Source organism: Rhinolophus hipposideros, assembly GCF_964194185.1.
Source record: "Rhinolophus hipposideros genome assembly, chromosome: 10".
Lineage (NCBI taxonomy): Eukaryota > Metazoa > Chordata > Mammalia > Chiroptera > Rhinolophidae > Rhinolophus > Rhinolophus hipposideros.
Window position 1 is genome coordinate 10,433,447 of NC_138056.1, and position 13,775 is coordinate 10,447,221.

Here is a 13,775-nt window from a genome sequence, read left to right on the forward strand (position 1 = left end):
CTAACTTGGCCTAATGTAAAATATACACTGAGAACTACAATCACTGTCCAAATTCCAGGTTGTCTGTGGAGTTTGGAGATGGTAAACTTTAAAAGCATAGTTGTGAAAACAACATGAAAAAAGAAAAGAGGAAAAACTGTTAGTTTTATCAATCACGGTTGTTACTTAAATCATCCTAAAGTGGTACAGGTGCTGTTATACTCGTATACCCATAGGTGGAGAAGAATTTACTGTACAAGGGGAGTTATTGATTCTCTTTCCTTTGTAGAATCTGGAGATATGAAAAAGGTATGAGGAGCAAGAGGCAGTAGAGAGAGAAAAAGGGCCTGTGGAAAGAGTCTACCATCCCTGGGGACAGAGAATTTGCCCTGGAATGGGACATACCTTAAGAAGCGTGCTTGGATGTACCATTGGCACTAGGCACCTGGTAGGCCACAGTGAGGAGTCTGGATACCGAGCAAGCGGATGACTAGACACTGACACTGAACGTGGCCACCACTACAATCTCTACACACTCACCCTACGACTTAGTTTGCCAGAAGATGAGGCAGAAGGAAATTCTCATTTCTATCTTCCAAATGCACATGCAAGTGCATCATCAATTCAGAGGAATTCTATTTATACCCAGACCCTTCACTGCAAACTTGACTGAGGCAATTAGCTTTTAGCTTTCTAGACTCTGAACATGAGAGGGTGGGGATGGGGACTAAACACGTCACTCCTTCCATCTGCCAGAGAAGGGCTGAACTAGAGGGCAGAACTGAAAAGCTGGGATTCTCTATTGGTTGTTGCAATAGAGGCTGCCGTGACAGGTGACATAGAAGGGAAACAATTAAGATTTCCAAGAATTTGGGGGTTTAAAGGAAAAATACACCTTTTTTTCCTGAACTCTAAAGGTGCATTTCCCCATTGAACAAGAATCACTTCACCAGTTATGAAGTTGGGATGGAGGTACCACCCCAGGCATTCAGGAAGGCACATACCACATTCTTTGTAGTTGTATTTTACGTGAGGCTTGAGATTGACTGAAATAAAAAAAGGAAGCCAGTGAGAAAAACAACAACTATTTATTTGAGCTCTCATATGTGTTTTGCACAGCCACATGACTCTCTAACAGTTTTCTATGAACAAAGTGTATTCATCATACTTTAAGGAAGCAGCACCAGATACTTTAAATTATGGGCATATTTTCTTGAAAACACCATGTTTTTTTTCTAGTGTTCCATGGGTTCCTCCTGATGATTTTCAATTGATGACTCTTGTTTGTTATTTTTCTCTTCATTGAGGATCTCATTTTTCTCTTCCATTAACGATTCATAGAAGGCCTCATTTTTCTGTTTAACATCACTAAGGATTGATTCTACAGAATAGCCAAATTCCACAAGGGGATGAACCATATCTCCTTGTTTACAAAAATGTCCTACGCTGTGCACAGCGACCAGTTTGCCAGACGCATTAAACACTGGGGAGCCAGAGGACCCACTAGAAAAACAGGTATCGTAACTAAGCGTGTCAGTACGTAAGGCCTCTGATAGGAAACTTCTTTGGGTAAACATAGGGAAAGCATTGTAAGTGGCAGTCTGGTGTGCTACCACCTCATGTTGACAATGCTCTGGGTACCTCCCTGACCGTTCATTTAGAGGAACCACAGCACACGCGTCTATTTTCTTGATCTGGCCTTCTGGGTGACCAATTATATAAATCAAACCACTAGATGGCAGAGGGGAAACTTGCCCCAACAGGCCAGGAGGAAACCCATTTCGATTTTCACTTAGTTTTAAAATGGCATAATCTAGAGGTCCTTCAGACATTTTCAATTCTGGCTCAATGGAAAACCATTCGGCAGCACAAGGGCTGAACTTTTTATAAGTGAAAGTTACCTCTGCACATTTGCTTATTACATTGGGCCACAAACTTGGATCCGTGCCTTCTCCCACCATAAGGTGCACAACATGTCGACAGGTGAAAATGTAACCACCATTGAAGACAAAGCAAGTAGCATTACCTTTCTTTCCATTATTGTTCCATTTCATGAACCCAACTGACTTACTAAGATGAATAAGATGTTCACAGGTTGCAACTGAAGTAGAATTTTCAGTCACTTTTCCAAAGTACTTTTTAAATGTGTTGAATTGTTTAAATGGTGACAGTTTTCTTCTACTCTGTTCCTCCTGAAAATACTCTCTCATCCACAGTGCCTGTTCCCTAAAATCTGGATATTTCTGCATGAATCCATTATCCAACACTTGGAAATTCTTTAGCCAGAGATCAGTTGCCTTTCCCTGGAGATTCCGATTAAGAGCATATGACATATCCTGATGGAGCCTTTGCCTAATTCGTGAGTTTTGTTTCCTATATTTCCTGGAGGAATCATAATAACTTCTAACCCTGAAAATTGTCCGGCATTTTTTGCCTTCGATATCATGCCCTAGACTTCGAGGTGTGAGAACTTGTTCTCTTTTGTGTTCTTCATCTTCGGTCTCTCCGTCTTTCTCTGGTTCGTGGACCTCGATATTAGACTGCATGTGATCCCAGGGACTGATTTCATCAGTGGCATTTTCATTCCCTTGTTTAATTTTGTGATGGGTACCTTTCCTGACAGGTGGCCTTTTAAAAATGTCCATTTCTAAGACTTTCCCAGATACTTCCTCCACCGAGGACTGTTTTCCATGGATGTTCTGATGACCTTCTATTAGGTTCCACCCTAATTCTTCCAGGTCAGACCGGAATCGGCCATCTTTGCACAGGGCTTCTTCGAGAGTCTCGCCCTTCAAGGCATAGATACAAAGTGTATTTCCCTTTGCATGAAGTTCCTTGATCTTAAGAATCTTCTTTATTGTCTTTCCAACAGCAACGACGTGAAAAAGAAAGCATTCGATGTCTGGATTTTCACACTGGCGTAATATCTGATCACCTTCTTTGTGGTTACTCTTTTTTTGACTCAGTGTTATTTGAAGGTGAGAACGTTCAGGTAGGCACTTGAGAGGCATTCCTAAGTTTATGTAGCCTTGAATTGTTTTTTCTTCATAAGCCATGATGACCTTATTAAAACGATTCTTCATCCTTTCACTGAAATGTTCATTTGCTCTCAGAGCTGAGTAGATATTCTCGTTGAGTTCACCATATGCGGTAAACACACTCCGGTCTGTTTTCCCGGAACTTTCATTCAAAGTAAAGGTGAAATGACATTTTTCACTGATGCTCATATTTGGGTTCTTTATTTTAAGGGTCGCTTCATGCTCACGGACTTCACTTCTAAGTTGACTGGAGCCGCTACACTCTGTTCTGTCAGACAGAGAATGACCAACAGTTGTGCCAGAACATGTCTGCTTCGTGACAGCATCCTTGAGAAAGGAAAGATTAAACTCTTAATACCAATCACCCTTAATAACAATGTTTCATGTTTTTCTAATTGTGCCATAATAGGTATGCTGAATGAAAATTACATGATATCATGGATGCTGAATGGAGGAAAATGGCAATCATTATTCCATCACCAGAGATAATCATTCTCCATTTTCTTTGCTTCTATTATTCTGTGTATGATTTCACTTTTCACGCAACAATTTATCACTGCTTTCACACGTCATTAAACAACCTTTGCAAACACAATTTGTTTCTCTCTAAAATACTTCTAATCTTCTCTTCTCTTGTTATTTAGATTATTTCTAATTTTTTCGTACTTTAAATATATCAAGGTTTTCTCCACAATAAATAAATGATTTCTCTAGGAACTATTCCCAGCAGCGAGAAAACTGGGACTAAGGTTATAAATGTGCTTCACAAGAGGTCTACTGCCAAACTGCTGTCCAGGAAAGTGGCATCAATTCACCCTGCTGTCCAATGACATCAACCAAATGGGTGACTCCTCAAAAGCATTTCAGTGTTATGATGTTAAGTGATAGCCAATTGATAGATGAAATGTCATCTGATTTGAGTGTTTTTAAAATCTGCATTTACTTACTTACTAGTAAAGTTGGACTTAGTTAAAACACCTTTTGGACATTTGCAACATCACCTTTCCAAAATTCCCACTACCAATCTGTTCATTTTCTGTTCTGTACATGGTTCCAACAGCATAAGGAAATATGATAAAATACTCTCTAAAAATCAAGGGATTGGGTAGATATTCATATGCAAACAAATACACATACTCATATACAAATCCATAAATATTCTTCTCTCTGCACTCTAAAATCCCTCATTCATATCTCGGTTTAGTATTATCATTTTGCCTATTTTTGAGTGCTGGTCAAAAACTGGTCTCTGAAGATTGATACCTGGGTTTAAAATCTTTACTCTGAAGTCCATTACTTTTGCAACTTTAAGAACGTTCGATTTCAGTTTTCTCATTTGTAAAATAGGGATGGTAATAATATTCATCACATGGAGTTGTATTAAACATTAAATGAGGTAACCCATAGGAAGTGAAAGTGCCAATTCCTGGTACACAGTAATTTCTCCATAAATATTCACTGTTATGATTTTTGCCTATCTATATTTCCAGGGATCTGAAGTGTCTCCACTGTTCATTAGCCTGGTCTAACAAGACATTTTTTGCATTGCTAATTCGTACGCTGTCATTTTATTTTATACAAGCACTAGTATGGATATTGTCCCCAAATTTATTTTGAACAACACAAGAGAAAGAATTATACTGCCAATTTTTCTTTTTTTAAGGAGGGTGCAGCTCACTGTGTTCCACGCAGGGATCGAACTGGCAACCTTGGTGTTATTAGCACCATGCTCTAACCACCTAAGCTAACCGGATACCCCATAACTGCCATTCTTTCTGAGCCATCACTTACAGGATCCCCATGTAGAGCTATGGTTAGAGTGCTGTTCCGGCCAAGAGTTATAAAAAGTAGACATACCTCTGTGACTTCACGTCTGGTACTCTGGTCATTTTCAGCAGCACTGAATGACTTGTTCTCTTCACACTTTATGGAAATCATGATGCGTTCCAAGAGAATATAACTCACTTGCACTATCGGCCAAGATGGAGAAACAAGGACTGGGTTTATCCTCCCACCTGAAATGACGGAAACAATTCAAGACAGGATATATGAAAAAACAACTTTCAAACACTGAACATCAGGCAGCCCAGAACTATGATCTCTGATCCCTAAGAGAGGGAAATCAAAAGAGGCCCGACGGGTGTCTAGCTGACTGACTCGGGAGCCTTTCCAGGCCATATCTCAGGAAGGGGAAACACAACAGAGCCTGGTGGTTTCCTTAGTTAGAAGACAAGCTGAGAGTTGTGGGAAGCCTAGGTGGCTGGAGTCTGTAGGGCAGAGTACTAGAGAGACGACAGCAGCAGCTATAGAGACAGGTGGAGAGTCGATCTGCGGTGGGCACCCTTGAAATTTCAGCCAAGTATCTGTCAGTGCGTGACAGTGATGAAACTATTGGAAGCCAGGGGAAGAGCCCTCCATTGCCCACTCAAAGGAAAGCTGGAAGAATTCTGAGGCTCATCCAGGTTGAGAATAGTTTCTGTTCTCAAAACTCAAACTGAAAAACTTCAGAATTCATGAGCTATCAGGCAGAGTATTCAGAAAGGTGTTGCCTCCACAGTGGGACAAAAGAACCCTCGGCCTAAGGCTGATCTGGTGCCACCTGACAAACTTGAAAATCAAATCGTACAAGGATAACACTGTTTCCAAGGAGAGGAACTGTGGGTGAGAACAAAGTTCGAACATGTGGATAGGAATATAAGCATTTCTAGCACCCTCAAAATATGAGACTAACCAAGCTCGATATCCAATCAAAAAATATCAGGCATAAAACAGAAGCAGGAAAATAAGGTCCATAATGAGGAGGGAAATCAATGAATGGGAACAGATCCAGGAGTGACACCTAGGACAGAACTAGTAGAGGAGAACATTCAGGCGGGAATTACCTTGGATTTTGGGCCAAATGGAGTGACAGAGACCGGATAGACTCTTCAGTCTGAAAACAAAAGAAGACGAAATGGGCAAAATATGTGAAACAGTGGCTGGTAAGGAACTGGACATCATGCATTAAGGCCAGCAACAAATGAAGTACACTGTGGTTACTCGGGGGCCTGCCTGGAGAGACACCAAGCCAGGGTGCAAGGTGGGCAGACAGGCAGAGCCCGTTGGAATTCCTGCTTTGAGGAGATAGAGCTGAGAGCTTAAGGTGGCAAGAGTTCACATTATACAGAGGGAGACATCTGCAGAGAGAGAGCACTGGGGATACCTGCAGAGGGCTGTCTCCGGTATGCTTCTAGAACTGACAGAGTAGGCCTGGTGAAAACTACCTAAGGCCAGGAAAGAATTCCCACCCTTCAAAAAACAAACAAACAAACAAACAAAAACCATCAGAGGGTAACTTCCCTCAAACCCTCTCCCTACATCTCCCATGGGCACCTCAGTTTCCTCAGGCAGGAGCTTGGCTCAGACCAAACACTGTGCCTGTAAATTTACCCCCTCTGGCTTGTTAAAAAGGAAGAAACCAGACTCTCTCCCTCCAAGATTGTGGTTCAGTATCTCTGGGGTACAGTTAAGGAATCTACACTTTAACACACACACCTCTAGTCCCCTCTCACCCCAGCTCTTTTCCCCCCTCCCCAGCAAAAACTGAGCACAGCACATTGGTTGCATCAGCTAGCTAGCTAGACTGTCTCCAAGGGTCTTTCCAGGAGTAAAAGTCCTGACCTTTGAAGCCGGGGAGCAGGAAGGGGATTCCCACGGTGGGAAGCTGCTATCCCTCCCTCCCCGCAAACCTCCTGGGCTCTGGGCTGAGGTCCTTCTGCCTGGTGCCCTCTCCAAACACGCCCTAAGCTCTCCAGGTCCAACTCAAGTCCAGAAGAACAACTCTCAGAGGCGGAGAGCCTGCCAGATGGTGCCGGTGACCGCCGCTCCGGGATTCCCAGGAGCCGCGAAGATGGCGCTCAGTGGGCTGGGACTGCCCGGGCACTTCTGCCTCTCAGCCGGTGATTGAAAACTCGCGCCGTTTCTGGCCAATGGGCGGCGAGGTTGCGGCAACACCGTGGCGGGGAGGGAAAGGACTGGCGGGGAGCCCATCACGCGGGCCGACGAGTGGAAAGGCTGGGCTCGGGGACGCGCCCGCCCACCGGTCCTGCGGTGGGGACCATCCCGCTGCGTCCCACTCATCCACTCACTGGGGCCACTCGGTCCACGGCCTGCTTCCGCGTCCAGGACCCACCCTGAGCAATCACTTCCCTCCATCTCTTCCCCGCCCACCCGCGTCCGCTGTCGTCGCGCGACTCGCTGAGCGAGCGGGGCGGGAGACTGAGCAGCAGGCACCCCGCGCCTTCCCGGGGCTGGGATTGCGCAGAGGGCGTGCGGGGCGCGCCTGGCGTGGCGGGGCCAATAGGCCTGTCCCCTGGTGCTTGGTGGCCCGCCATCGCAGCCCTTCAGGAGCTGCGCGGTGGGCGGTGGGCGGCGGGCCTGGGAAAGACATCCCGGGCCACAACCTGTGGTCGCTGCGGAGCCACAGAGACCCGCAGAGGCCCCGCCGGGCATCCCGAGGGCCAATGTCCTCCTGGTGAGCTTCACCAGCTTCCAGCTGAAGAAATGGCCCAAAGCAGACAGCAAGCAGCCTGCTCCCGCGGTGGGGTCTAGTGGAACCTGGTGACCCCCATTCGTTCCTTTCCCCCCACCTGCGAATGGGCCAGCTTCCAGGAGAGGCTGATTCACATCAGTCTGCGAAGAGGAAGGGGAAGAAGGCCCTACTGGCACTGTTGGTGTTCAGGGCAGGCATTACTAGATGCAGATCTTGACCCTTCTGATGGAGGGCTCCAGAGTCAGGCGTCTCCAAACTGCTGAGCAAAAAGTGCTCTGCAAGAAGCTTGAGAAAACACTTACTGTTTAAGACCCTGAATAGGAGCAGGTGCCTGCCATATTGGGTGCTATGTTTGAAAAGCTGGCCGGGGTGGGGGGATATAATTGACAGGTGATGATGGTGACCACCCCTTAGTAATTTATGGAAAACTAGATGTTCATGTAAAAGTGATGGTGATGTTGGAAAATTGTGGAAGTGTCTTCTAACTTGGCTTAAGGTAAAATATACCCTGAGAAGTACAATGACTGCTCTCATTCCAGGTGGTCTGTGGAGGTTGGAGATGGTATACTTTAAAAGTATAGTTGTGTGGCCATTGACCTCACCAGCTAGCCCAGGCCACAGCCAGCCCTTGCTGCCCACCAGGTCAAGGCTGGTGTCCTATAGGAAAGATGTTGAGGAAAATTTGCCTATACTTGTTGGTGTTAACTTTTGTCTATTAGCTTTTGTCTGTGCCTGCATGTGAGGTAATGGTTAGCTTAGGGTTAATAGAAGTCTGTGCTGTGATTAGGGGTTGAGTAAATCCCCTCTTTGGTCTCGTGTCCTCCTGAATATGGGAGATATGAGATGAGGTTGTTTTCTGTCTGTTTTGCCTGCATCAGCAGATGAAGAAGTAGCTAAGTTGTATCAGGATGACGCGACAGGCACATCGCCAGGCCTTGTTGCTTAACCGGATGAACTAGCCCTCTGGCCAGAGGGACAGTATTCATATCATTGACTGCCAGACCCTCCAGGAGCAGTCTAGTCCTTGAGAAGGGAGGACGGAACACAAAACTTGGCTCTGGGGTGCATCTAAAGAGAGCTATAAGACAGACCTCAGGTGGATTGGATTGGATTGATTGCTGTTTTAAGAGGTTACTATTCAGGAGATTTGCTGTTTCAGGACTGCTTTTCAGGATTAGATTGTTTCAGAGTAAGAGATCGGAAGTTACCTGAATGGACAGAGAGACTTCTTGTGTAGGTGAATTGTCATCATTTTAACATCTTTGGGAACTTGTATGCAGCTTGCAGCTTGCAGCATCAGAAGACTCCCTAACCTCTATCAGTAGCAACAGCAACAGCAGCAGCATTCTTGGGAACTAACATGCAGCAGTGGGAGATGCCTGGGATTCTCTCAGCTGCAGACCTGACAAGCTTTTGATTCCTGACTGTTCCAGTGCTGTTGTTCCTACGGTTTGGTGAGCTTTTGACATCTGCTGTAATAGTTACTATCCTATAAAGCTTATTACTGCTTTTTGGATACTCCTTACTGATGTTATTTGTGTATTTAGCCAAGAGATTTTTGACCAATAGTAAACATATGTTGAGATCTCTTAAACCTGTATGTATGTGTACTCCTTTGACATGACACTGATATCCATGTATACAGTTTAGTCTTAACCACCTTTACTTTCTGTCATTAGCACCTCGTTTGAATTGCCTTTGTCTTTTGCTATTGCTTATTGCTAAATAGATTTAGATATTGCTAAATAATCAATTAGCTCCTCTCTAGTGTGTCCTCCTCCCTCTTTCTCCCACTCATCATTACATGTCCACTCAGTACAGGGAAGCAGGCTTTCTTTGTTCTTCTTAAAATGGTTTCTCCTCCGATTTGGGAACCTTCATTTGACTGTCCTCCCAGAGAATGTGAAAATACGCATTCAGTTGGTTCTAATTGTGGGAGTAAAAGAGTTGGCCCCTCCAGGGCCTCAATGTGCCCTTAGCCTCCTGTGGATCTGTCGCCTGCCCCTGGTGTGGCATGGTGGGGCACAGCAGTGTCATGTATCTTGTTGTAGAACTGTTGTTAACATGTGACATCATAGGTCTTACTTTTTTACGTGTAAGGACGCGTAATGTCAAGTCCAGTCTTGCTGCTGTCCTGTGAGCAGTTGCTGCTAATCATGAAGCTGGCAGCAGAATGCATATTGGAAGTTCCCACCCCATGCAGTTTTCCAAAGTGGAGGGTTCTCCTGGTCCAGACAAATGGGAGAGCACTGTGGGGGGGACAGGAATCCCCCAGGCCTTGAGGCTGAGAGGGATGGGGGCAGGGGACCTAGAGTTGCCAGCACCAACTGTGATTCCCATTGCCTATTTTCTGTATTCCAGTAGAGTTTGACACAGAACAATAAATAAATAAATAAATAAATAAATAAATAAATAAATAAAGGTATAGTTGTGAATATAATATGAAAAAAAGAGGAAAAACTTTGATAGTTTTATCAAATCACAGTTGTTCCTTAAATCACCCTAAAGTGGTACAGGCGACTGAGTCCAACATATATCCATAGGTGGAGAACCAATTACTGCATTGCATTAGAGGACTTGCTGATTCGTTTTCCTTTGTAGGATCTGGAGATGTTAAAAATTTATGAGGAGCAGGAGGTGGTAGAGAGAGAAAGACGCTGTGCAAAAATCTGACATCTCCTGGGATAGAGTTTGCCCTGCAATGGAACATACCCTAAGGAAGGGTTATGCATGCTATGGGCCCTAAGTACCTTGTAGGACTTAGTAAAGAATCTGGATTTTATTATAAATGTGGCATTTATTATAAACAGAAGGCCGTGATAGGCAATTCAGATCCTCTTCCAGTGACACATGTTGATTGGCACATATAACACCAGGTGCAACGACAATCAGATGTATGACAGAGAAGTGACCTTGTAGACAGTTACTTTCTAGAGCTTTTCTTTCCTTTAGGTCTGACCTACTTCAATTTCTCTATTGGCTCCTAAGCCTCTGAGTTCACATTAATTTTCACAGTTGTCTACTGTGCAGCGTTTTGCTCCTGAAGAGAATGAGAATACTCAAGATTCAAATGAAGTCTTTTATTTTTAAAAGAATTTTAGTCTTTCAATCTAGCTAACATACTTGGTAAAGTATGCCTTCTGTGACATTTCTAAAATTACCATCATTCAAATTTGAATGTTTCTGAAATACATTTGCTCCTAATAGTAAAATATGATAAAACTCTAAAATTATTAGTAGTAACACTAAGGATAACAGGGTGTAATGGAAAGAGCTGCATGCAGCATTTGAATTAGGATCTCAGTGTACAGACTCAAGTGTCACTCTTTAGTTCTATGACCTTCGGAATTGGCTTCACCTGAAATACTTTTGCACCTGAAAGACGGATATCACCACCTTTCCCTCCCTCCAGGTGGCTGTTCACATAAAATGAGATAATGTACCTAGCACAGTACCTGCCACAATTGGATGTTATTATATTTGAACAGCCACCTGGAGGGGTGGTTCTAACACAAATAATAAAGTCACCCTCTTCCGCGTTTCTGAGAGATATGGATTAAGATGAGGGTCTTTGCATGTGCCTCTGCAAGACCTCCATTAAGGCTGCATATCCTCGTATATTAACCACGAAAACATTAACAAGAAAAGGCCACAGTAACTGTGCTATAACGTCTGGATGCATTTATGCGCTAACAGAGCTCACTCGGGGTACAGAAAAAAAAAAGGAGTCAAATTAGGCCCAACTCCAAACGACTCTTTAATAAATCAAGAGAGTGATGCTGTCTTATCCTTCCTTAAACGCAAACAGCACGGTATTAAAATCCATTTAAAAACTTCAAGATTGAAATATTACACAGCTAGCACTGATGCCGCTAATACTTTTTAGAAAGCCTGCGCAGGACAGCACCATTGGCATCAACAAAGATATGCAATGCAAGCCATTCGCGGAAAACACAGGCGAGAGGAGGAAAATAGATCCATTTCGGTGTTCTACACACAAGACGAGGCGAACCGCTTTCAGGATCGCGGCCGCTACCACCACCGACCCACAAGCATCTGAAGCAATTCCGGGCTTTACAATCGGATGTCAAAAAGAAGACCGCCTTGCTGGCATTAGGGGGCAGAGCCGGACGCTCTCCTGCTCCCTTTCTGGGGGTCATAGCTCCAACATCGGTGCTGCGCCGGGCGCGCGCACCCCGGGTCCTGGGCTCCGCCCCCCGCGCCCTGGGCTCCGCCCCCGCGCCCCTCCCCGCCGCGAGCGAGGGCCCCCCCCTAGGGTCGCGAGCCACACCCAAACCTGCACCGGCCCGGGGGCCCCGCCCCAAGCCCCAGGCGCGCGGACCGCGGCGAATCCCCGGGTTGGGGCGCCGACACTCACCGCGCTGCCCGGTAGGCGCCCTAGTCCATGTTCGAGAGTTAGTGTAACGCGGCCCCACGTGTAACACTTGCGGCGGGACCTCCTCCCGGCCCGCGCACGTCGCCGCCTGGGCGCTGGGCTGAGCTCCACGCTCCGCGGCCGCCGCTCGTCCTACGCCGCGCCTCCGGGAGGGACCGCGCCGCCGCCGCCTACCGGGAAGGAGCAAGGAGGAAACCACCCAGGAAAGCGGGAGAGCCCAGGGCAGCCGGGACGCACTGCCTGCCTGACTCTTGGGTAGTTGGTTAGTTTTTAAACATGGATTCTGGGAATTAATCCAGATATATTGAAGTTCAATAGGTCTGCGGTGAGTCACCTTTTAACAAGGGGAGGCATGAATAGACCTGCCTGAGAAACTCAGGCCAATGCTTTGCTAAGTTCCTGATGCGTCAGCATCTTCTGGCAAGCTTGTGGAGCCTGTCCTGAGCTCCCTCTGCTGACTCGGTGCGGCTGGACGGTTGCCCAGTAACTTGCATTTCTCAGGAGGTGATGCCAGTGGTGCTGGTGACCGTATTTAATGCTAATTGTTAATTTCATTGGACAAAAACTACTCAAAGTACTTTACAAATATGAACTCATTTTATCCTCATAAACAACCATAGGAGGCAGCTACAGTTACCCCTATTTCGAAGGAAACTGGCCATACAGATAAACAATTGGCCTCAAGACACAAAGCCATCAGCAGAGCCAGGATTAAACCCAAGCAGCCAGGCAGAGTGACCTTAGCCCCTAATCATAGCTTCTTTATTGTCCAAATCAGGCTTCACGACCGCCCACCCCAGCACTTCCCAGCCTTGCTCCCTTCCAGTCTCGCTTCCCGCCGCTCTCATCTGTTCTTCTGTAACCTCCCACAGCGCCTGAAGCTCCCTTATTCGCAGCTCCTGGGAAAGAGATCACCGCGGGTAGCCCCCTTCCAGAACCGCCCCAGCACTTGCGAACAGAGCCCCCAAGAACCGCGCCCAGCCCTGGGGCCAGCAGTATCTGCTGGCTTTTTTACAGCTGATGGAGTTCTGGAAGTGGCCTGCAGATGGGGCCAGAGGATAACCTTGATGTGTGGGTGGTAAGATTGACATTCATGGTGGCGAATGGCAGCACAAGTGTTGCTTTGCCCACTCTTTTCAAAAATATTTTTTTCATTTATAGTTGACATTCGATATTATATTAGTTTCAGGTATATAGCATACTGGTTAGACATTTATGTAACTTACAAAATGACCCTCCCTCCCCATAAATCTAGTACCCACTTACCCTGTGTCCCAGAAAATAAGACCTAGCCGGACAATCAGCTCTAATGCATCTCTTGGAGCAAAAATTAATACAAGACCCGGTCTTATTTTACTATAATATAAGACTGGGTGTTATATTAATTTTTGCTCCAAAAGATGCATTAGAGCTGATTGTCCGGCTAGGTCTTATTTTCGGGGAAACACGGTAGCGCCATACATAGTTAGTACAATATTATTGACTATATTTCCTATACTGTCTACTTTACATCCTCATGACTATTTTGATTCTCTGGCACCCAAGAGTTTCCTACCCCTTTAGGGGGCTACATTTGTGGCATAGAACGGAGACATGGACGTAGGAGATGTTTCATCATGTGCTCGCTGAAGGTGTACACTTTTGTCCAAAGTTGCTATAGCTCATGTTGGCTCAACCCTTTATTTCCAATTTACTTTCCTCTGGGCAAACCTGTCTCTCCATCACTCTGGGTTCTTGAAGTTTTTGTAAAAGGCATTGTGGTGGCAAATCCAGTGTGCCCAGGAAGTGCCCCAAAGGGTTGGGGAGGGAGGGAGAAAGCCTTGCCTAGTGC

General features: G+C 45.6%; 1 protein-coding gene across 3 annotated transcripts; it reads right to left on the reverse strand.

Annotated features, from left to right (window-relative positions):
- Window positions 1–1,049: 1,049 nt before the first annotated feature.
- FAM111B (FAM111 trypsin like peptidase B) lies at window positions 1,050–12,190 on the reverse strand. 3 transcript variants are annotated; one of them, XM_081062393.1, is made up of 4 exons: window positions 11,927–12,190; window positions 5,900–5,949; window positions 4,875–5,032; window positions 1,050–3,344 (listed from the first exon to the last, which is right to left on the reverse strand). In XM_081062393.1, the coding sequence occupies exons 3-4, from the start codon at window positions 4,953–4,955 to the stop codon at window positions 1,215–1,217; spliced, it is 2,211 nt and encodes a 736-aa protein (XP_080918519.1). In that variant the 5' UTR covers window positions 4,956–5,032; window positions 5,900–5,949; window positions 11,927–12,190; the 3' UTR covers window positions 1,050–1,214. The 3 variants fall into 3 exon arrangements, with proteins under 3 accessions (XP_080918519.1, XP_080918521.1, XP_080918520.1); XM_081062395.1 differs by lacking the exon at window positions 11,927–12,190 and adding an exon at window positions 6,678–7,175; XM_081062394.1 differs by lacking the exon at window positions 11,927–12,190 and adding an exon at window positions 6,746–7,156.
- Between the last annotated feature and the right edge of the window lie 1,585 nt (window positions 12,191–13,775).